A 24,285-nucleotide genomic window follows, 5' to 3' on the forward strand; every position below is an offset into this window, starting at 1 on the left:
TGTGAAACATCTTTTCCACGGAGGGTTGGGTCAAGTTAAGAAGTTGGATTTCCAGAAGACGCACACACCAGCTGGTCCAAACCGGTAAATACTCCCTCACATCGTGTGCGTAAACGTGCACGCGTAAAGTGTGTGTGTGTGTCAGAGATGCTGCAGCTGCTCCTGCAGACCTCGCCTCCTCATTGGCTGAGACAAACATGCAATTCAGCTGCTGATTGGCCCCCAAAAAGTTTCTGTTTTGACGGGAGTCCCTTTAAATGGAACGCCCCGGAGCGCACGCTCTCACTGACCGGAGGCGAGGCTGAGCGCGCGCAGAGCATCACCAACCAGAGAAGAAGACCTCATCACCATCATCATCACGAGGACCATGCTCGCCGCGTGTCTGGAGTTCCTCGGCCTCGCGCTGTGCCTCGCGGGCTCCCTGCTGGTGATGGTCGCGTGCGGGCTGCCCATGTGGAAGGTGACCGCGTTCATCGACTCCAACATCGTGGTGGCGCAGACCATCTGGGACGGGCTGTGGATGTCCTGCGTGGTGCAGAGCACGGGCCAGATGCAGTGCAAGGTCCACGACTCGGTTCTGTCCCTAACGGGGGACCTGCAGACGGCGCGCGCCCTCACGGTCATCTCCGCCGTGCTCGGTGTCGTGGCGCTCGCGGTGACGGTGGCCGGCGCGCAATGTACCAACTGCATCCGGGAGGAGCCGGTGAAGGTGCGCGTGGTGAACGTGGGGGGTGTCCTGTACATCGTCAGCGGGCTCTCCGTGCTCGTGCCGCTCTGCTGGATGGCCAACAACATCATCGTGGACTTCCACGACCCGCAGGTGCCGCCGTCCAAGAAGCGCGAGATTGGGGCTGCGATCTACATCGGATGGGCCGCCACCGCGCTGCTGCTGCTCGGCGGGACGCTGCTGGTCTGCTCCTTATCCCGGGGGGCGCGGGGCGCGTACCCGATCAAGTACGCGCCCACCAAGACCATCACATCCAACGGGGAGTTCGACAAGAAGCATTACGTTTAAATACTGTTAGTGTGACTTTCGTGTTTTGGAAACTTCTGCTCAGCTTCATTCAGAGCACGTGGCTGTTTATTGGAGCTGCTAACGGGTTTCAATCTGCACGTGACGTCTCACTGGTTCATTAACTGTGTGCTTTAAAAAAATACGATTTCTCATCGTGCAGTTTGCGCGCGCGGCCTCTGATTGGCTGCAGATCTTCATTGTAAATATATTTCTCGTGTTCTCCTCCCACTGGTCTAGAGACTGGTCTGGTGTACTGGTCTAGTGTGCTGGTCTAGAGACTGGTCTAGGTGCTGGTCTAGAGACTGGTCTAGGTGCTGGTCTAGTGTGCTGGTCTAGGGACTGGTCTGGTGTACTGGTCTAGTGTGCTGGTCTAGAGACTGGTTCCCATGAGCAGGTCTTTGCAGACCAATGAGCATCACGTTGGGATCAAAAAGCTGATTTACATTTGCGTGTTTTTATACTTCGTCATTTTTGATACGTTTTCTAATAAAGACAAACAACAACATCTATGTGTCTGCTTGTTATTTAAACTTTATTTAAAATTTATTTATATGTGATATGAAACATAAATAAGTTCATATTCATCATTAAAAGCTGAGTCTCACCTCCATAACGAGCTCATTTAGAGTTTCATGTTATGTTTTTTTGAATGTATTTTGTTTTGTGTGATGAACAAAAGAGGCAGAAAATAATCAGGACTCTGGTTCACGCGACCTCGATGGAACAATGCAGCCAGCGACCAATCAGATTCACGGAGCTCGGCCTGAATCTGGACCAGTGGAGCAATCAGGACCTCACGTGGAACACAAGAAACTAAATCAGGAAACAGACAGGGCGGGGCTACTGTGATTGACAGGTCTCTAATAGACCATAAAGCAGGGTACATGGTGTAGTGGCGCTCTGCAGCCTCTAGTGGCAAACATGAGTATTACAACAAGAAACAAACTAGTATCCATCTTTTTTTCAAAGATGAACGAATTAAGAGTCTCCTGGTAAAACCTTGTTTCTCACCCGTTTAACCCTTAAATCAGAGTTAGAGCAGTAGGTGTAGTAAGTCCATAGATAGGTGTGGGAGTTTCTATACGTCTTTAGAGCAACGTGAGTATTTTTAATAACTTTTATGTCCGATGAACTGATGAAGAAGATGCTACGGAGCACGTTAACACCCGAGTTACACCCAAAGAAAACACGAATCTGACTTTGTGCTTCATTACAAATAAACTCTGATTTACTGAAATACACTGGAGTTACTCTGTAATATTGCTTTTAAAATAATAAAAAAACAGATTTCTTGTAATTATGTTTTTATTATCATCTGCACACAATAAATGACATAAAGATATGTACACGTCTGAGTTCTGCCCCGATAAAGACCACATCGTGTGTTTTTAGTCACTCAAGAACAAACTCGCACCGACAGCCAGATCATAGAATCAGTGGATCTAATAAGAGACGTTTTGATCACAGTGGGTCACAGAGACCCGGAGGCTCTGCGGCGCCCTCTGCTGGTGAGCAGCTCTCACAGGAACTCGTTTTAAAAACTGTTGTTTAGCTTCTTATTCACATTTTGGCAAATAGTCGATTAAAAGTACCCAGAATGATCTCTGATCAGCTCCTGTGAGCAGCACAGACGGACAGACTACCATCAGAGGACGACTTTGACAATAAAGAACATGAAGATTCTCAGGAGAGCTCTGCAGCTACGAGGAGCGGCTTCGATTTATGATTCATGATGTTTATCTGCAAAACAATGACACCGACTGACCGCGTGAGTCACGCTGAATGTAGTGTAACTGACGGTCAGCTGGAGATCGCTACATTGGACGTTTGGCAGAAGAGAAGACAGCAAAAACAAGACCGGCAGATTTTAAGCCCCAGAAACGATCGGCATGTTTTTTGGAATTAAAGGTGAACTGGCCCTTTAAACCAGCGACGTACTTGCAAAGTTTGAAGGAGTTCTTCTCCGTGTTGAAGATCTTGAATTCCCTTTGAGACACAAGAGTTACTGCAAACCTCAAATCCTCTGAAATCCTCATGAACTTCTGCATCGTCGTCTTCGATCTATAAACCCACAATGCACTTCTTCATCTGGAGCGATGTTAAACGTCCCCGTGGTCTACGGCTGGTACTCCTTCAGCACCTGGCCGGCGATCACCAGCCTCTGGATCTCACTGGTGCCCTCGTAGATCTCCGTGATGCGAGCGTCGCGGTAGTGCCTCTCGGCCGGCATGTCGGCCACGTAACCCATCCCCCCCAGAACCTGGATCGCCTTTTAAAAAGCACAAACACGAGACTTAAGGTTTCCCTGGAGGCTGTTACGATGAGAGCTCACGGCCTGTTGTTGTTACCTGATGGGAGCAGAAAGTGGCGGTTTCAGACGCTGCTAGTTTGGCCATGGCTGCTTCCTGCAGACAAAAACACAGGGCGGTAAAAAGCGTGACGCTTCACTCGTTAAATCTGGTTAGGAGAAGCGGAGCGTACCTTCGTGAACGGTTTCCCTGAATCTCGGAGAAGTGAAGCCTTCCAGATGAGCAGACGAGCGCTCTCTACGGCCACGGCCATGTCGGCCAGTTTGAACTAAAAAGACGTGAGAAAAAGACGTTATTAGTGTTTCAACGATTGGACAATTCATCAAAAGTCATTTCTGAAGCAAAACTAGATCTTTGTGTCTCAGACGAAAACTGTGACGGGCATCTTTGATTACATCCTGAGATCTATGAGCCGTCAGAGGGTCAGCTCAGAAACAACAAAGACAAGTCAAGATGTTCGGACTCAAGTTCTAAAAACACAAAATACAACTGACTGGAAAACAAACATCGCTGTGTCTCGATGGAAAGTTTTCTCCCGTACTTATATTTGCTATAAAGAGTCGCCTGTAGTTTAAAGAGTCGCCTGTAGTTTAAAGAGTCGCCTGTAGTTTAAAGAGTCGCCTGTAGTTTAAAGAGTCGCCTGTAGTTTAAAGAGTCGCCTGTAGTTTAAAGAGTCGCCTGTAGTTTAAAGAGTCGCCTGTAGTTTAAAGAGTCGCCTGTAGTTTAAAGAGTCGCCTGTAGTTTAAAGAGTCGCCTGTAGTTTAAAGAGTCGCCTGTAGTTTAAAGAGTCGCCTGTAGTTTAAAGAGTCGCCTGTAGTTTAAAGCGTCGCCTGTAGTTTAAAGCGTCGCCTGTAGTTTAAAGAGTCGCCTGTAGTTTAAAGAGTCGCCTGTAGTTTAAAGAGTCACCTGTAGTTTAAAGAGTCGCCTGTAGTTTAAAGTGTCGCCTGTAGTTTAAAGAGTCGCCTGTAGTTTAAAGAGTCGCCTGTAGTTTAAAGAGTCGCCTGTAGTTTAAAGAGTTGCCTGTAGTTTAAAGAGTTACCTGTAGTTTAAAGAGTTACCTGTATGGCCTGTAGTTTAAAGAGTCGCCTGTAGTTTAAAGAGTCGCCTGTAGTTTAAAGAGTCACCTGTAGTTTAAAGAGTCACCTGTATGGCCTGTAGTTTAAAGAGTCGCCTGTAGTTTAAAGAGTCGCCTGTAGTTTAAAGAGTCGCCTGTAGTTTAAAGAGTCGCCTGTAGTTTAAAGAGTCACCTGTAGTTTAAAGAGTTACCTGTATGGCCTGTAGTTTAAAGAGTTGCCTGTAGTTTAAAGAGTTACCTGTATGGCCTGTAGTTTAAAGAGTTACCTGTATGGCCTGTAGTTTAAAGAGTCACCTGTAGTTTAAAGAGTCGCCTGTAGTTTAAAGAGTCGCCTGTAGTTTAAAGAGTCACCTGTAGTTTAAAGAGTCACCTGTAGTTTAAAGAGTCACCTGTATGGCCTGTAGTTTAAAGAGTCACCTGTAGTTTAAAGAGTCACCTGTAGTTTAAAGAGTCACCTGTAGTTTAAAGAGTCACCTGTAGTTTAAAGAGTCACCTGTATGGCCTGTAGTTTAAAGAGTCACCTGTAGTTTAAAGAGTCACCTGTAGTTTAAAGAGTCACCTGTAGTTTAAAGAGTCACCTGTATGGCCTGTAGTTTAAAGAGTCACCTGTAGTTTAAAGAGTCGCCTGTAGTTTAAAGTGTCACCTGTAGTTTAAAGAGTTGCCTGTAGTTTAAAGAGTCGCCTGTAGTTTAAAGAGTTGCCTGTAGTTTAAAGAGTTACCTGTATGGCCTGTAGTTTAAAGAGTCACCTGTAGTTTAAAGAGTCACCTGTAGTTTAAAGAGTCACCTGTATGGCCTGTAGTTTGCCGATCGGCGCTCCGAACGCGGTGCGTTTGTGAGCGTAGTCCGCGGCGCAATCCAGAGAAGCCTGAGCGATGCCGAGGGCCTGAGCCGCCACGCCGATACGCCCGCTGTCCAGGGTTTGCTGAGGGACAAAAATAAATCAATTAATTAAAGAAAAAAAAGAAAGAAAAAAAACTTACAGTAAAATAAACACACTTTATATTCATGCAGCAAGTCAGTTCTTTTTTTTTTAGCTGAACAAACGGATTTGTTTGATCTTCTAGAGGCCACTGGTTAAATCTTTGGAGCCTGTAGTCTGTGTTGATGTTGAGCCTCAGCTCTTACAATAAGGCTATAATATAACATACACCCCTAAGGACAAAAATATCCCATAAAAGGAACTTTTTAAAAATATCCTGAAGCCATTGCAACATGAAAATAATAGTAATAATAGTAATAATAACAGTGAAGACCGTTTGTAAGTTCCTGGTGAAGATAATCACGGTGAAACACTGAAAGGACTCTAAAGACTTTCTGGAGCAGAAGAGAAAAGACAACGAGGTAGAGAAATATTACGCAATCGCTAACAGATGAGTGTTTGTGGTCACATTTCACTCCTTTAGCGACAGAAATGACTTGCTGGTTTACGGACCTGTTTTCTAATGAAGGAACTGTTTTATTTCCTGAAACTCTAGACTGTTGATATTCAGGAAGCTGCGCTGTATTCTGTGCTACTTTCATGAGACATCGTTTCGTTGCATTGAGCTCTGATTTGAAATATAACGACGGAGTCTTTTTGAAGAAGCACCATGGCGATCTTGAACCCGGCCCCTCGCGGCCCCAGCATGTTGCCCAGCGGGATCCTGCAGTCCTCCAGGATGACGTTGGCGGTGGACGAGGCTCTGATGCCCAGCTTGTCCTCCTTCTTCCCCAGAGACAGGCCCGGGTGAGGCATCGGGATCAGGAAGGCACTGATGCCCTGCAGACAAGAAGCAGTCAATAGAAACAAATCCACTCCTCATCTCTCCAGGCGACAGTGCCGTGTCGTGCCTTGTGCTTCAGCTTCTTGTCCGTGGTGGCGAACACGAGGGCCGCCGAGGCGTCCCAGCTGTTGGTGATCCAGGCTTTGGTTCCGTTCAGAACCCACTCGTCTCCGTCCTGACGGGCCGCCGTGGAGGCAGCGCCCGCATCGCTGCCGTTACCTGGAGATTAAAAATCATAAATCACAAGTCACACAGGCGTAGGAGCGGATATCTATCGTCCGTCCGTCCGTGATGTTCACCTGGCTCACTGAGACAGAAACAGCCCACTTTCTCTCCGGTGGTGAACGGTGTGATCCACTTCTTCTTCTGCTCTTCTGTACCGTTCTTCAGTATCGGTCCGATGTAGAGAGACTGAGAGCAGAACCACAGCTTAGTAATAATAATAATAATAATAATAATAAACCCCTCACAGGTTCTGCTGGACCCACTCACATTGTTAACAGACACCACCACTCCCGTGCTGGCACAGCCTCTGCTGATCTCCTCCATAGCCAGGCTGTAGGCCAGGTAGTCCATCCCAGCTCCTCCCAGCTCCTCTGGGACCTCGATGGCCATCACGCCCATCGCTCCCAGCTGCTCGATCTGGACATCAATAAACAACACGGAAAAAAACCTAAATACTGCCTTAAAAATGACTGGTTCGTGTCTTTATTCACAGTAAATAAGCCCGAATTTTTTTTAATAAAATTGACAAAAACAACAGTTTGAAGAATAAAACACACCCTTATTAATTGTGCTATTATAATAATAATAAACATATTGATTATATTTGTTCAGTTAGATTAAAATAGATGAAGTAAATATGGATGATGCACAAAGATTGAGATGTTGGCTGTTTACATGCGAAACATAAATTTGCCAGTTAACTGAAAAAAACATTTTTGAAAGACTGGAAGATGTTAAAAATAACTTCGAGGTCGCCATCTTGTTTTTTTGCAACCAGTGAACAGGAAGTGACCATATATGGACTGAGGAGGAGTGACCTCTCTGATAGAGACCTGTCAATCACAGTAGCCCCGCCCTAAAGCATCCCCTGCTTTATGGTCTGTGTGACTCTAAATCAGGGGTGTCCAAACTTTTTTCACTGAGGGCCACATACAGAAAAATATACCAAGGGCTGGGCCACTCAGGTCCGATCGCCTCACCCCTAGTGTGTTAAAGTGAGCAAAATCAATCAAATTTGGTTCCCAATGTGCTTTTGTTCAGATTTAACAGAGATGTTTGCTCACGTATGTTGAGCCGAACAGACTCATTATTCAAATAGAAGGGAGTTGAACAGCTCGATGTCTCTCTCAATGAGAGAAACATATTGAAAGCCATGGCAGCTGGTGGAACATGTTCTAGGTAGGGCTGTGCCACATCCAATCAATTTCAGCAAACATCCCAGTATGATTTAATGCTAAATAAATGAAGGTATCAAACACGTATTGCTACTTTGCAGTTAAATATTTAACATTTATTCCAACATGAAAAAAAGCAGAAAATAACACTTTGACAAACACGTCAGGACATCTTATTTACAGCTGGTAGCTTCGCATGTACTGCTTCCCTTTCCTGCTAGTCTGCTGTCTGATTGTGAGGTCAGGCTGATCTGATATCAGCTCTGCAGTTTCTCCTCAAAGTTCTCCTCTCAAACGGGTCTTGGAGGAGTAGTGCTCGCGCTGGAGCTCGCGCCCGCCTGTAGAGACTCGTCCGGACGGGAACGCGCAGCTTGGGGCAGAACCCCAAATGATCGTCAACTCCCCGAATCGATTCTGCCCCAAGCTGAATCTATTTGAGGGCGCTGATTGGCTAAATTGTATGTCACACATTTATATCTTTAATCAGCAATTGGCTAAACTGCGTCACTGCTCTTTTGGGAAGTTTCTCCAGCGCTGCTGAGACGTGCACACGCAGAGAGGACATGCAGGAAAAGCATATATTTACCGCAGATATCATATTTTACACATATTACTGGGTGATTCCATATTTCAAAAACACAAATATTGACAATTTGTATAGTTTATTGTTGTTATTATTCATTTTATTTTATTTGTTGTGGCTCAAGGTGGGGCGGCGCCCTATCGCCCTCTATTGACCAGCCGCTACGTAAGCACTGACTGAGTTCTGTCATGAGAGACGTTATCACGGACACGTATTTCCCCCTTTCAGCAGAAAGGTTGGCCTTTGGAAAAGCACATTTGATTTCGGACTGCGTGGGGAAGTGCGCAACATTGAAGTTGCGTAGAGTGCCCTCGTGCTCGAATTATGTTGACAGTTTTCACAACCGTGTTCATCACATCGCCGAGCTGGACTGTCTGAGCACAGAGGGCTTGTTGGCGGGTGATACGCTGCATTTGAAGAGCCTCACCTCCGCTCGCCTTTCATAGCTGGAGCCCTATCTGTTATAACTCCACACAGCTTGTCCCATCTTGTCAATTGCATCTGACACCGCTTCAAACATGTCCTTACCTGTTGTTGTGCTCTTTAGACTCCTAAAATCAAGCAGCTCCTAATGCAGAAATGATCGTCAACTCCCCGCAAACAAATTAACAGCTGTGCGGTGTCTGTGGAAAGTAATGTTTCTTTGATTGCTCTTATTTTGTGGAGAAGCTGCCTTGTTCAACACAGTATCTCCGCCTAGTGGTGAAACTAAGAAGTACAATACAGTCAAGCGCAAGTTTCAAGTGTGGGCCATATTACATTATATTTTTAGAAGTTGCTGCGGGCCAATTAAAAATGGACCGCGGGCCGTACTTGGCCCGCGGGCCGTAGTTTGGACACCCCTGCTCTAAATGGACCATAATGTACTAAATGAACATCATGCTGTATTGAAGAAGACTTGAAACTAGAGATTGAGACATAAACTCATGTTTACAATGTTTACTGAGGTACTAAATCAAGAGAGAAGTAGAGTCATTTTCTATAGACTTCTATACAACCAGAGGAGTCGCCCCCTGGTGGTCACTAGAGAGAATGCAGCTTTAACACGTGAAGCTTTGACTTCTCTTGTCTGAACATGGGCAACTATCTCATTGGTTCTCATCTTAAACCTGATAAACCTGATACAAATGGGCTCAAACTTCAACTCATAAGTCACTATTAAAGTGTGCAGCTCTGTGTGTGTGTGTGTGTGTGTGTGTACCTGTTTAGCAGGGTAAGCGTGCTCTTTGTCCAGCTTGCCAGCGATGGGGATCAGTTCTCGGTCGGCGAAGTCTCTGCAGGTCTGTCTCAGGAGCTGGTGCGTCTCCGGCAGCTCGGCCAGCTGAGACAGACTTCTACGACCAGAGAGACACAAGCCGAGAGCTGAGGGAGGGAAACACAAATACAATAAGTTCAATAGAGAGTCGTCGATGTTTAGTCCAGACTGAAACATCTCTGCAGCGATTGGCTGGACTGTGATGAAATGTGGATTTAACGTAGTAACTGTGTTGATCCTCTGACGACTCCTCCGTCATGAATTGTGGGTTTAAAGTATGAAAATAACGCTGCAAGAAATAAAAGAAATACGGATCCCATTTGAGAAGGAGACCTGGAATATTTTATATGAATTAAATATATGAAAGTGCCTATTTCTATAACTTCAGGGTTATTCAGACATGGATTTATGATTATTAGGAATTTCTATTTATTTGTATGAAGAAGAAGAAATTGTGATGAATAAAATCACTAAGTGGAGGTGGGGCCATTCCATGTAACATTTAAAAACCAGACACACAGTGAATTCAATGATGTTCTCCCAACTCAGGATATGGTTTGCTCTGATGATTCAGACTCATCTGATACGAGGTGACAAGGTCACATTTGATTGGCTGTCAGCACAGAAGACAAAACAATGAGCAGAGAAACACACAATAGTGATTTATTAAACTTTATGTGTTAAATGTATTTGGTCATAATGGAAACTTAGAGGTTTAATGTGTCAACAATTAACTGAAGGAGAACAAGTAACACTCTGGGATTTATGACCATAATTACACAAAAATATTCACCAGCATATTTTTACATTGTTTGTCCCGAGTGTACTTTGTTGTTGTACTCTTACACCGTATGTGTATTTTGTATGTTTCTTCCTCTAATACTTTGCTTTTACTCAGCGGTGGAATTAAACTACAAAAGTACTGTTAAGTACAACTTCGACATACTTTGAGTATTTCCATGTTCTGCTACTTAGTACTTCTTTCACCACTACTACTCAGAGGTACATGTTGTACTTTTTACTGTACTACATCTGAGAGGTACATATTGTACTCTTTACTGTACTACATCTGAGGTTCTACTTTACTGTGTCTTTGAAGGCAGCATTAGTTCACTAGTTAGCTTCATGCTAACTAGGTGAAGGTTCATCCTCATTATCAGTCATGTAACTGTGAGAAACATGTTTAACGTTAACATTTAGCTTCTCTTTTCTTTTGACAGTAACCAAAGCTGGCCAACATTAATGTTTTCAGTGTTTAATTATGCATATTTATATTGATATACTAGTGTATGTACTGGTTACATAGCAAGCTAAGCTAACTAGGTTTGATAACAATCTGGTATTTCCGGTATCCACACGAAGCAAGCATATGCTAACCTAGCTAAGGCTAGCATTGTCTCTGATGTATGAGTACTGTCTCTTGTTATAATGACTTGTCTCCTCGTGTACTCACCTCTCCTAGCTCCTAACAGTGCAGCCATGGCTCCTCTTCTTATTCTCGGCTTCACTGTTATGAAGCCCACCGCTGCATTCTTCTTCTTCTTCTGGTTTTACGGCGGTTGGGATCCTTCTTTATTGGTGCAATACCGCCGCCTTCTGCTCCGGAGTGTGGGTCAGACACTAGACTTACTAGACTTACAATCTTTACCCCAAAATAAAATAAAATGAATGATAATAATCAGAAAATAAAAATAACTAACAAGCAAAGAAAGAAACAAAAAGAAACAAAAAGAAAAGAAAAGAAAAAAGCACTCTGACCGTCAGCCTTGTACCGTATCCCTGCATTTCAATCACACATCAGATCATGAAAACACAAATCTTTGTACTGAATGAAGAAAGTTGTTTGTGGTCCTTTTGTTGTTCAGTCTACAATGAACATTTATTTAAATCAGATGTTGAATCAGAAAACGAATCAAATATAAACTAGAGTTTAATCTGTGATCCGTCTTCACTGTTTACATGTTGAACTAAATCTCATCAGTCCGATCGTCACATGACTGATGAACAATGGTCATTGAGGTGGTTTCAGGGGGTTCCTAAAGAGGTTATACTGATCATTGGGGAGGTTCTGCCCCCTAAAGATGTTCTAGTGGTCGTTGAAGAGGTTCTAGTGGACATTGAAGATGTTCTAGTGGTCTTTTAAGAGGTTCTATTGGTCTCTAAGGAGGCTCTTTAACTGATTATTATGGTCAGTGAAGAGATTCTAGGGGTCCTTAAAGAGGTTCTAGTGGTCATTGAGGTGGTTTCAGGGGTCCTTAAAGAGGTTCTAGTGGTGATTGAGGTGGTTTCAGGGGTCATTAAAGAGGTTCTAGTAGTCATTGAGGTGGTTTGAGGGGTCATTAAAGAGGTTTTAGTGGTCATTGAGGTGATTTCAGGGCTCATTAAAGAGGTTCTAGTGGTCATTGAGGTGGTTTCAGGGGTCCTTAAAGAGGTTCTAGTAGTCATTGAGGTGGTTTCAGGGGTCCTTAAAGAGGTTCTAGTAGTCATTGAGGTGGTGTGAGGGGTCCTTAAAGAGGTTCTAGTGGTCATTGAGGTGGTTTCAGGGGTCATTAAAGAGGTTCTAGTAGTCATTGAGGTGGTTACAGGGGTCATTAAAGAGGTTCTAGTGGTCATTGAGTTGATTTCAGGGGTCCTTAAAGAGGTTCTAGTGGTCATTGAGGTGGTTACAGGGGTTATTAAAGAGGTTCTAGTGGTCATTGAGGTGGTTTCAGGGGTCCTTAAAGAGGTTCTAGTAGTCATTGAGGTGGTTTCAGGGGTCCTTAAAGAGGTTCTAGTAGTCATTGAGGTGGTTACAGGGGTCCTTAAAGAGGTTCTAGTGGTCATTGAGGTGGTTACAGGGGTTATTAAAGAGGTTCTAGTAGTCATTGTGGTGGTTACAGGGGTCCTTAAAGAGGTTCTAGTGGTCATTGAGTTGATTTCAGGGGTCCTTAAAGAGGTTCTAGTGGTCATTGAGGTGGTTACAGGGGTTATTAAAGAGGTTCTAGTAGTCATTGTGGTGGTTACAGGGGTCCTTAAAGAGGTTCTAGTAGTCATTGAGGTGGTTACAGGGGTTATTAAAGAGGTTCTAGTAGTCATTGTGGTGGTTACAGGGGTCCTTAAAGAGGTTCTAGTGGTCATTGAGTTGATTTCAGGGGTCCTTAAAGAGGTTCTAGTGGTCATTGAGGTGGTTACAGGGGTTATTAAAGAGGTTCTAGTGGTCATTGAGGTGGTTTCAGGGGTCATTAAAGAGGTTCTAGTGGTCATTGAGGTGGTTTCAGGGGTCATTAAAGAGGTTCTAGTGGTCATTGAGGTGGTTTCAGGGGTTATTAAAGAGGTTCTAGTAGTCATTGAGGTGGTTTCAGGGGTCCTTAAAGAGGTTCTAGTGGTCATTGAGGTGGTTACAGGGGTTATTAAAGAGGTTCTAGTGGTCATTGAGGTGGTTTCAGGGGTCATTAAAGAGGTTCTAGTGGTCATTGAGGTGGTTTCAGGGGTCATTAAAGAGGTTCTAGTGGTCATTGAGGTGGTTTCAGGGGTCATTAAAGAGGTTCTAGTGGTCTGGCTATTTATTTATGTGTTTTATCTTCTTCTATATATAATTCTGCTGACTGCATATCCCGATGCATAATGTTTGTTTGGGTCATTTCATTATCTGGCACGATATATGTGATATTGCTGTATCTTTAATTAAAACAATTGGGCCACATATGATATCCTATATTTACTGACTGAGTCTGTAATTCTGACCACATCCCGTATGATGTTTGTGTATTATTGGTAACCCTACACAATAAATACAGAAAATGTAAAAAATAGCTGCAACAGCAACACTGAAAATAATGAAAAACTTGAACTTTGGGGTCACAACAAAGCAGCTACACCATCAATCCTGCAGGAACATCATCCAAACACTGTCTGAGAGAATAAAGGTGATCCAGCCACAGGGAGGTTTCAGGTGTTTCACAACAGGTTTATTTTTTTAGCACCATAAAAAGTCAGTGAATGTTTGTCCCGTGTATATATATATATTTGCTCTCAATCTGTCTTTCCTCTGGGATGGAGCGGCGGTGGTGGATGATTTAGGAAAGGAGGCGTTTTTTTTTTGAGAAATAAAAAGCTGAGAGGGCTGCGTGGCGTCCACGGAGCCGGACAGGGTTCCAGCGGGCACCATTCACTTGCTGGCGGAGGTGAAGGTGAAGCATCCTCTCTGGTGGAACTGCATGTCCCTGATGCGACGCATGGACTGGACCTGAGGCTGGAAGGCACTGAAGTCGTTGTAGTGTCTGTAGTCACCGCACTCAAACAGGTACTGGTAGCCTCTGTATCCGGGGTACTGGTAACCCACCCACCTGAGGGAGACACGGAGAACGTGAGGTGTCACTTTAATCCCCTCATGTGGAACAGTCTGGCCTTTTCTGTTTGCTTTATCGATCTGTGGTAAGTTATTATCAGTTGGTATTCCTTCAAATGATCACATGACGAGTCTATTCCTCTCTCTCTGTAGGATTTCTGAGTAGACTAGAGGTCCTTTAAGGGGTTCTAGTGGTTAGTGATAACATTCTAGGATTCATCAAAGAGGTTCTAGTGGTCAATGAGGAGGTTCTATGTGTCTCTAAATTGTTCTAGCGGTCAATGATGATATTCTAGGAGTCCCTAAAGAGGTTCTAGTTGTCAATGAGAACATTCTAGGATTCATCAAAGAGGTTCTAGTTGTCAATGAGAACATTCTAGGATTCATCAAAGAGGTTCTAGTTGTCAATGAGAACATTCTAGGATTCATCAAAGAGGTTCTTGTGGTCAATGAGGAGGTTCTATGACTTTTTAAGAGGTTCTAGTTCCACACATTTATAGATTCAATAACAGGGAACTGTGAAGCTGTTTCTGGAGGGCTGTGGTGGAACAGCTGTGTACTTCACTGTGAGACTCTGGAGGTCATAAAAATGTGTGTCTAAAAATACACATTTGTCGACAAATACAAACACCCGGCAGTCAGCTTTAAGCCTTGTGATGATCCTACTCCTCAAGAACAACTACATTGTGATGGAACTCTGGAGGCCTGCAGCTGCAGTACAGAGCCTCGGCTTTAGATACATATTTATACATAGATTTATGTGTATATATATATATATATATATATATATATATATATATATACATATATATGGTGCTGGTGTCTACTCACGCTCCTCCTGGGACCCTCACGCTGCCCACTCTGTCACAGAAGCCATGCGCCCAGAGGGTGGGCACGTCATCCTCCTGGATCTCCATCTTGTTGCCCTTGAAGTCGCAGAGCTCGTACAGGCAGATCTTGTGCTCCATGCTGTCCTGCAGGGAGCAGATTAAGAGTTAGCAAATGAGTTCTATTTTCATAATCTAAAGGGGGGCAGTGTTGGTCTGTCGGTGCCACAAAAGAAAAGCAAACTTCTCTCTGGAAGTGATTATCAGTCCATGGACAGAACCCCCTCAGGATGTGGTCCTCACCATGCGGACGGGCCTGAGGGACATGAGGCAGTCGCTGCGGTAGGAGTTGCTCCAGGTGTCCCAGCGAGGATACTCTCCCTTCTCCAGGATGAACATCTCCCCACGGAAGTTAGTCTGCTCAAAGGCAACGAAGCTGGAGAAGGGGGTCCGCCGGGCACGGGGGGGCACAGAGGGGTTGGAGAGGACAGGAGAGCAGAATTAGAGGACAGACGACGGTGAAAATGTTGTGATTGTAATCACAGAGTGTGTGTCCACTTACGGGCCGCACTCCACAATGATACTACGCACTCTATCCATGCCACGGTCACACACGTTCATACACTCATTCTGGACCTCGACCATCCGGCCCTGGAAGTTCTCCTGGTCGAACATCATGATCTGCACAGAAGAGGTTTCACACGTTACACCGGTGTCATGAAAACATGTCCCAGCAGAGCATACTGCGATGATAAGCTAAATAGACTTTCTACAATTCTTTCCAAGCACAAACTCAACTTCCTCAACCCTAAATTGGAAGAATAATCGGTGGGAAGTGTATTTACAAAAGTATTCTCCTTTTCTACTCTGTACTTCTACTCCACCACATTTCAGATGGAAGCATTCTACTTTCATTCCTCCACTGGTTTTATTTAACAGCTGTAGCTTCTTAAACAAGAGATCAAATATTCCGGTTGTGTTCTAGTTGCGTTGTATAACAGCATATAGACAGTATATATAAAGAGTACATGAAGTAGTGTAATGTTAGCTGCAGCTAAACAGCATTAAAATGATGTGTGTATGTCAATGCAGCAATAATACAATCTGCAATAATATAACGCTCCTCAATTATCTTTTCTGCATAATGAGTCATTTTACTTTTAGTATTTTTGCACATGTGCTTTTGCTACTGCACTTTTACAACTACTACTACTAAGTAAATAATGTGAAAACTTCTTCTTCTACTCTCTGTTGAATCCACTTCATTAGTTCATTTAAATGAAATGAAACTAATCCAGGCAATATGAAGCAATAACCTGAAAGACAAGCTGCCTTTAGAGGGTCTGCTCGCTCAGATTAAATATTATTCATGTGTAGCTTTAAGAAAACGGCAACGAATCTCTACAGAAACAAAGTCCTGATCTACTTTAAAAACAGAGCAAATAAAACCAAAACCTGTCTGCGTCTGGAAGGGACGAACTGTCCCTGTGAATGAAACCAGCAGTGACACTCACTTTGTAGGATCCCATGCCGGGCTCTCCGGTCTTGGTGGCCTTGCTGGTGGCGGCTGGAGCGGGGGCTCCCTTGTCCTTGGCGTCGGTGCCCTGGCTGGAGGCGGACTTGGCGGTCTGAGACATGGCGAGAGGGGCTTCAGGAGAGTCTGGGTGAGAGAGATTGGGGGGATGAAACAGAAATAGAAGGTGTCAACACAAGTGACAAGGAGACAGCGGAGGTGTTGACGTGGTCAGAGGGCTGGTGTGTTTATGGGATGAGGATTAAAACACTAATCTGCTGTTTTTTATGTGGGGGGTCATGGGTGGACAGGGGGGCCCTGGACTTCTGGTTCTGGTGTCTGCGGTCCGTGTGTCCTTACCTGCGTTAGTAAAGCTTGCAGTGCCGTGTGGGAGGCTGGCTCGTGCTGGTGCCTTTTAACGCTCGACCCAAGCTTTTATACTCTGGCAAAGGCCAAAGGTGGAGGCTCACGGCACAAAAGAAAAAGCCGCTCGTCATCACAGTCGGCCCGTGCCAAAGCCAGCCGGGTCATCGCATCGCCTGGAAAACGCTGCCCGGCCCCCTCTGGCCAATGCCGTAAGCGTTTTGCTATCAAAGGAAACCACTGACCGATGCATTCCCCCCCCCACGCCCATCATCATGTGTTGGGTTGGTAGGCCATGTAGAGAGGAGGAATGCAAAAAGGTTCAGAGGGCACAAAGAGGTAATCCCGTCTCTCTCACCTACAGGGAAAACACACGACATCTCTCTGGAAACAAAGACATTAAAATCAGCCGTCCATCTGAAACAGAAAGCTTATTGGTGTTTAGGAACCACAGCGAGAAGCAAATAAATGCAAATAAATGGCAATAAACATACCTGGTTATCATTTCTACAACAGTTAAATTGTGTCCTGTTGTGTTAAATGGATCATTTTAAAGAATACACAAGAGAAGTGTGATTTATATGAGTTTTAGCTGCTCAACGGCCAATTAACCTAAAAGGTCGGGCAGCAAAATTGATTGACATTTGCTTTCTCCCTAAAGGGTGAGAGGAGAAGATTTATATCAATCTCATGTCTGTGTGTTGGCTGTAGAGCTGGAGTCAGGAGGCGGTTAGTCTAGCTTAGCATAAAAACTGGAAGCAGGAAGGAAACAGCTACCTAGCGACGAGCCTGATCACACCTGAAAACAGGTCAGTGAACGGCTAGTTGATAACCAATGTAGCTGAGGATAGCTAACCGCTAGCATGCTAGGCAACCGGGAACATGCGACATCTCTCTGAAGTGTTTCCTGTTTCTGCTTTTACAGGATGGAACATGAAACAATTCAATAAAGAGTTGATGACGGGAGAAGAAAAGCTTTACGATCAAGGGAGATCGCTAACTCATTAGTTGCGGCCGCTAATGAGACAAAAGTCTAAACTATTCCTTTAAAACAAGCTAACATAATGTTGAAATGCTACATTGTAGTGTAACTGTAGCACAATTAGAGCCATACAGTCCAAAAACAGTAACAGCTAGCTTAGCCACTATTAGCATTACCAGTTGACAACGACACATTCTTTTGTGCATGTAAACAGTGTAGCAACATGTTAACAGATAAGAGTTGGACAGTATTGTATTGTACTGATTTAATAAAGGCACAAGTAAGACAGAAGTGCTTATGAACAGCATAGTACTACAGTTCTTTTACTGGGCAGCCATCTTGGATTTTGGGGTCGTGATTCAGAGTCTGAAATCCAACTTCCAGATGAAATTTCCGACCGGGAACTCAGAAATTCCGACTTTAAATGGAATGCAGCGTAACAACCAAAGGCCCGCAGTCTACAAACACATTAACATCTATGTAAAGTTTGATAGCATTAGCTTACGTTAGCCACCATAAGCCAATGATCACACCAGACCATTAGAAGACTGTAGAAGCAAAAGTTTTATTGCAAAAGAACTGAATTTATCATTTGTAAGAGGAAGTTTTTTCTTTCAATCTACATCCATAAATATATATTGATACACTGAATTTATTGAATTCATTGAATTGAATAAGTATAAGCTATCATAATTCCATAATTCCAGCACCGCTGTGTAACGAGGATGGTTGGTGTTCAGAGGTTGTTGGTGGTGATGATAATTCTTGGATTACGTCTGGATTACATCTCCTCTGCTGTGATTATTTCCACTCTGGAAGCAGTTTGGATGAAAACGTGTTTGATATGTGCAGATTAGGTGTGAACTGATCCCGCTGTGTAATCTCTGTGGTTCCTGTTGGATTCTGTGCTGGCTGGAGATCAAACCGCAATACTTTAGTATCAACAACAACTCTGCACAGACTGCAGTGGCTGGATAGGTGCGTAATAATTTACCTCAGAAATCTCTTCTGATGAAGGATGGCGATGTTACATTTCTGTTATTATCTATAAATCCCATGAAAAGTCTCAATAGTGAGTTACTGGCTCTCAGCTGCAAACCCACTGGTTCCTACTGAAGACGTGAAGCTTTAAAAACACGAAGATATACTTTCATTTTTTATTTGTTAAAACAGCTGCTGCTATTTTTGAACAGCAGCAAATAGTGCATTTTTGAGGGACTATTTTAAGCGGCGGATGTTCATATTTTTTAAATGTAAGGTATTATGTTGGTATAACAACTAAATTCAAGAAGAAGACGTCTATTGGCTTTGGAACCAATTGACCCCGTGACCTTTGCACCGACACAAAAGCCCCGGTGAACATTTCTGCTCCTTAACGGGAAGAAACATGTAGATGTTTTCTGACCTCATGACCTCTCTACCATCTAACCATCCCGTCATCTAATGAGGCGGATCACTACACCGTGCAGCTGATCTCCACTCACTGGTGATCCACACACAATCCCAGTAAATCAGGTGTAGTACAGTAAAAGTACAACATGTAGCTCTGAGATGTAGTACAGTAGAGTACAACATGTAGCTCTGAGATGTAGTACAGTAAAAGTACAACATGTAGCTCTGAGATGTAGTACAGTAGAGAGTACAACATGTACCTCTGAGATGTAGTACAGTAGAGAGTACAACATGTACCTCTGAGATGTAGTACAGTAGAGAGTACAACATGTACCTCTGAGATGTAGTACAGTAGAGAGTACAACATGTACCTCTGAGATGGAGTACAGTAGAGAGTACAACATGTACCTCTGAGATGTAGTACAGTATAAAGTACAACATCTACTTCAAATACAATACTATTATATATATGACATTTTTAAAAAGCTCTTCACGAGGTAATCTGTCGATATTTAATGGTTTGTTTTGTTTACTTTATTTCTGTTTGTTGTTGTTTTTCTCCATGCTTTGTAAATGAGAGAGGTCGTGACCTCTCTTAACTTCTCGTAGGACGGGCAAAATGTTTGACACACAAAAGAAATACATGAAATGACAGAATGAATAAATATCATTGTGACATGAGTCCTGGTTCATTCAGTATATTATCAGGATAATACTTTCGTACTTTTACTGAAGTCAAATTTAGAATGCAGAAAACTTTACTTTACTTATTTCAGAGTATTGCTGTATTACTTTTACTTCAGTAAAAGTTCTGCGTACTTCTCCCAACTTAGAAAAGTAATGTTTTGACAATCTAATAATCTTTAATTGTTATTATTAATGTTTCCAAACATGTGAAGATGTTTTTCTTTATTTGTCACATTTGATCATAAACTAAATATATTACAGTTTTGGACTTTTGATTCATCACAAAGGCTTTTTTATTCATTATTTTAGGATTTTTAATGGAAGAAACTTGAATATTCAACACAATAAATACATTTTTGAGAAATATAATATTTGATTCAGTGATAGCTGCATCTTCCCATCGTGTCCTTAGTGTTTTCTGGTTTGTCTTATATTTCGGTGTCTCTGTTACAACGTGATAATGTGGCGTCTGCACTTCTGCCCGTCCACAGATTAACTACGCTTTTGTCAGGGGGGGGGGGCACAAAAAAAGAGTGGCTCCTCCCCCGCTGCTGAGCCGGGGCTTTCGGCGTGGCCCCCTGCCAGGGGAGGCTTTAAAAGGGTGGGGGCGCGTGGTTCCTCTCACTCTCACAGCAGGACAACCCAAGGGACACCAAAGCGAGGTGAGTCCCCTCACCGTCCCTCAGACACACACACACACACACACACACACACAAATCCCCCCAAAAACAGAGGGGCCCAAAGGCCGGTGGAGGCTCTCTGCAGCAGCAGCAGCAGCAGCGGGGGGGACATGATAACAAAAGATGAAGAACTAAATGTAGATTTTGTTCATTCTTGATGAAGCTTTTCTAAACACACTGTTGTTTTATAGGTCAGTGAACGTGTCGTCTGCATAGAAACACACGACGTTTCTCTCCTGTCATGCTGGCTCATTTAAAATGTCTGAACTTTATGAACTTTTACTTTCAGCTCTCAGAGTCTCATCCGTCTGTGCTTTTTCTTCTTCTTTCCAGACAAGATGACTCACCATTGCACCAAGTTCTCCGGCCACTGGAAGGTGAGTCTGCATTCATGGAAAAACACAAGTTTCATATTTGAACCTCTCTGGAGAGAAATGACTTACTATTTACTAGTTTAAGTCATTTTTAAGAGTTTGTTTGAGATGTTTTATCTTGTTTTGAATCTGAAAATTGATTTATCTGGTTGAATAAAGCTAAATAAAATAAATAAGACGATCTAAATCTGTAAAACTACCTCAATGTTACACCTTTAAACTCATGATTTCTTACACCAAACAGTGTTTTTTAGTGTCTATATGTAGTTATTGTTAATGTGCATCAGCTGCTTTATTTTTTGAATCTGCTTTTCTTTCCTCCTCCAGATCATTGTGTTCGACGAGGAGTGCTTCCAGGGCCGTCGCCATGAGTTCACCTCCGAGTGCTGCAACGTGATGGAGTTGGGCTTTGAGACCGTGCGCTCGCTGAGGGTGGAGAGCGGAGCGTGAGTGAACTGCTCCAGTGCATTCTAGGACTGTCCTGCAGAGAAGAGGAGTTTGTAAAAGAGATTTGTGGTGTTTTTGTGTGACAGCTGGGTGGGTTACGAGCACGCCTCCTACCAGGGGCAGCAGTTCGTCCTGGAGAGAGGAGAGTACCCCCAGTGTGACGCCTTCGGAGGCAGCAACGCCTACCACATCGAGAGGATGACCTCCTTCAGACCCATCGCCTGTGCTGTAAGTCCGGCGTGCTTTCTAGCTTCAGGAACACTGTGTTTGCAGATTTGATGGATGAATAAAGAACTTTGGATCTTTTATATTACACATTATTATTTTCTTTTAGGATTAAAAAGACAACTCCTGAGTTTGTTCCATGTGTGTTTTTCCCTGCAGAACCACAGAGAGTGTCGTATGACCATCTTCGAGCGTGAGAACTTCCTGGCCCGTAAGGGTGAGCTCAGTGACGACTATCCCTCCCTGCAGGCCATGGGCTGGTGCAACAATGAAGTGGGCTCTCTAAAGATCCAGTCTGGAGCGTAAGTGTCATGTTATCTTATGGTTTACTGCTGTATCTGGTCAGGGACAGTCCACATTGATAAAAACATTCCTGGAAACTTGTCTTTCATCTGTAGTCCCTGAACAGATGTTATAAAATCAACATAAAAGCTGAATATTTACCTTTTACAAAGCATGCAGAAGCAATGAAAGAAGATATAATATTAATATCAGTATAGGACACACATTTATACATTTCCTTCACCTTTCTCCCACCAGCATGTTTAAAGAAATGAATAATCCTGCTTTCACAACAACAATCTGTTGCAACATGTCATCCTAACTTCCTCCTCCTCCTCTTCCTCCTCCTCTTCCTCCTCCTCCTCCTCCTCCTCTTCCTCCCCACAGCTTCGTGTGCTACCAGTACCCTGGCTATCGTGGATACCAGTATATCATGGAGTGTGATCGTCACTGTGGGGAGTTCAAACACTTCAGGGAGTTTGGCTCCCACTGCCAGACCCCTCAGATCCAATCCATCCGCCGTATTCAGCAGTAACGACCCCCCCCCCCTCAAATAAACCCCTCCCCTCTCCCATGTGACCCTTCACCTCTGACCCCTGCTGCTGAATAAACTGTCTTTCTTAAACCCTACTGACGTCCACCGCGTTGTCCTGATTTACCACTTCTACTCAACAGGTGCTCTAGAAAACATTTAAAATGTAATAGTTTATAATATTACTGCGCAGTCAAATAATTTCAAGTAACACAAAAAAATTTAAAATAATTATTCAAATAATTTTAATTATCAAGAAAAAATGGCAAAAATCTGGTTGTCAAATGAGAAGATGTGTTTTATTTCTCTCTTTTATATTATTGTGAATGTAATCCTTTTTGGTTCTGTTGGTTGAACAAAACATTTGAAGACGTCACTTTGTGAATATTTTACATGTTTAAAAAACAGGTGGTTTAAAACAAGCTTCCTATAGATTACACAGGTAACACAACAAATAAATCATAAAAACAATAAAAGCAAACTGACAAATACATTTGATTTAAAACAAATCTTGGATTTGTTTTTTTTTGGCAATTTGTTCCAAATTAATAAATGAGCCTAAAATAAATGCATAAATAGATTAAATCAAATAAACATTTGTTGCAGCTGCAGTTAAAGAACATATCATTTATTTTATTTAACACATTTACAAGCTTATAATATCTATGTTCTGTTATTTGCAAAACAAACAACAACAAAACACAATTTGTATCTTTTAGGTCAAAGGTTACCAAACTATTTCACTGTGACTCCGAAAAACAAAGACAAGACTTCATCAGTGATGCTTGTTTCTGCTTCATCCGGGTATAAAGCAGCTGTCTGTGATACGTAATGCTCCTGATCCACACGTGTCCCAGGTGTGAAGGCCTGATCTTCTCATGAAGAGCAGTTCCTCTACCCACCAGGAAACGGCACTATGTTTCCACACTAACACAGCTCTCATGAGGAAATGAATACGCTGATGTGACAATAATTATCAGGGGATTCATGCACATTCAGATTAAATGTGGAAAAAAACAACTTATTTCACACTGACATAAAGAAGAGCCCATGTGCTGCAGTGAGGATTTCATAAAAACAAACAGGAAATATGTGTGTTGTGAAATGTCCTGTCACGTAAAGGTCATAAATCATCACAAAATGCTCTAAATGTGTAAGAAAGGGGAACTCCCTAGCTGTGAAACTGTGGTTACCAATATATATACATGTTTTCTTTCATTTCCGATTCAAAGAGATTTTTAACGTGGATAAAAATAGATATAAAAAAGCCATTTTCTCTCTCTCTCAACGCCTGAAAGTCCGGCTCCAGCCAACAACGAATCCGCTCCGGGTTTTACGAGCCTCTCCCCCGCCGCAGTGGGACCCACAAAGCAAGCAGCAGCAATAAATATAAATATATACACAGAAAAACACACCAAACTTATGAAGGTAGATTTGTGTCTTTATTTTTCAAAAGCAAAAATAAAAGTTTTAAAAGCAAAAAAAAAAGTTTCAAAAGCAAAAATAAAAGTTTTAAAAGCAAATATACAAACTGACAATAATTTATTTGTTAAAAAAAAAAAAGCTTTGGTTTTGAATCCAAAAGTTTTGAAACTAAAAGTTGTGAAACCAAAAGTTTTGAAGCCAAAAGCTGAGTTGGGTGTAGTGGGCGGGGCATACGCTGCTGAATGTATCAGGAGTTTCTATTGGTCCGTTTGACTTGCGTCTCGTACCTGCATCATCTACACCAGCGGTTCCCAAACTTTTTAGGCCGCGCACCCCCTTCTACATCCCGACCGGGTTCGCGCACCCCCCCCCCCCCCCCCCCCCATTAAAAAAAAAAAAAAAAAAAGACGCAACAGAGCCTTTTAAGCCTTCATAGCCGCATAAGAATCGGACCAATGAGAGAACAGTTTGCTCGCGCGTGGCATTTGTTTACAAGATTTAGTCCGCTGTTAAATGTTGCAGTGTGAACACAAACCGAACAAAGGAGCAACTGCAACAAAGCAAAGGAACTGAAGGTGTGAAAACGCCCTGAAACACTGCAACAAAGTTTCAATAACTTTCAGTGACACAAGGCGTCACTTTTAAAGAGCAATACGGATGTGAGGACACACGCACAGGCTCAGAGGCAGATTATCACATTTAATTTACAATTAATGAGCGACTAATGTAGCCAGGATGTCTTCGGACAAAGCATCGATGCGGCGACACAGTGTTGTTGGACACCGGGATCATGTCCAACTTTTTTGCTTCTTTCTCCCCAATCATAC

General features: G+C 43.1%; 4 protein-coding genes across 4 annotated transcripts; 2 read left to right on the forward strand and 2 right to left on the reverse strand.

The window, feature by feature from the left end:
• Nucleotides 1–312: 312 nt before the first annotated feature.
• Nucleotides 313–1,304, forward strand: cldn5b (claudin 5b). Its single transcript, XM_079289256.1, has one exon. It carries the CDS (start codon nucleotides 368–370, stop codon nucleotides 1,013–1,015), a length of 648 nt encoding a protein of 215 aa, XP_079145382.1. The 5' UTR covers nucleotides 313–367; the 3' UTR covers nucleotides 1,016–1,304.
• Nucleotides 1,305–2,313: 1,009 nt separating this feature from the next.
• Nucleotides 2,314–10,961, reverse strand: acads (acyl-CoA dehydrogenase short chain). Its single transcript, XM_079288802.1, has 10 exons — nucleotides 10,856–10,961; nucleotides 9,349–9,509; nucleotides 6,657–6,806; nucleotides 6,464–6,575; nucleotides 6,232–6,383; nucleotides 5,990–6,160; nucleotides 5,186–5,323; nucleotides 3,497–3,592; nucleotides 3,364–3,420; nucleotides 2,314–3,284 (listed from the first exon to the last, which is right to left on the reverse strand). The coding sequence occupies exons 1-10, from the start codon at nucleotides 10,881–10,883 to the stop codon at nucleotides 3,132–3,134; spliced, it is 1,218 nt and encodes a 405-aa protein (XP_079144928.1). The 5' UTR covers nucleotides 10,884–10,961; the 3' UTR covers nucleotides 2,314–3,131.
• Nucleotides 10,962–13,549: 2,588 nt separating this feature from the next.
• crybb1 (crystallin, beta B1) lies at nucleotides 13,550–16,518 on the reverse strand (the record flags this gene model as incomplete). Its single annotated transcript, XM_079290158.1, has 6 exons — nucleotides 16,430–16,518; nucleotides 16,071–16,216; nucleotides 15,119–15,237; nucleotides 14,860–14,992; nucleotides 14,561–14,703; nucleotides 13,550–13,727 (listed from the first exon to the last, which is right to left on the reverse strand). The coding sequence occupies exons 2-6, from the start codon at nucleotides 16,191–16,193 to the stop codon at nucleotides 13,550–13,552; spliced, it is 696 nt and encodes a 231-aa protein (XP_079146284.1). The 5' UTR covers nucleotides 16,194–16,216; nucleotides 16,430–16,518.
• Nucleotides 16,519–20,511: 3,993 nt separating this feature from the next.
• Nucleotides 20,512–22,036, forward strand: cryba4 (crystallin, beta A4; the record flags this gene model as incomplete). Its single annotated transcript, XM_079289341.1, has 5 exons — nucleotides 20,512–20,550; nucleotides 20,875–20,993; nucleotides 21,081–21,222; nucleotides 21,379–21,521; nucleotides 21,889–22,036. The coding sequence occupies 5 exons, from the start codon at nucleotides 20,512–20,514 to the stop codon at nucleotides 22,034–22,036; spliced, it is 591 nt and encodes a 196-aa protein (XP_079145467.1).
• Between the last annotated feature and the right edge of the window lie 2,249 nt (nucleotides 22,037–24,285).

Source organism: Melanostigma gelatinosum (genome assembly GCF_949748355.1).
Source record: "Melanostigma gelatinosum genome assembly, chromosome: 18".
NCBI lineage: Eukaryota > Metazoa > Chordata > Actinopteri > Perciformes > Zoarcidae > Melanostigma > Melanostigma gelatinosum.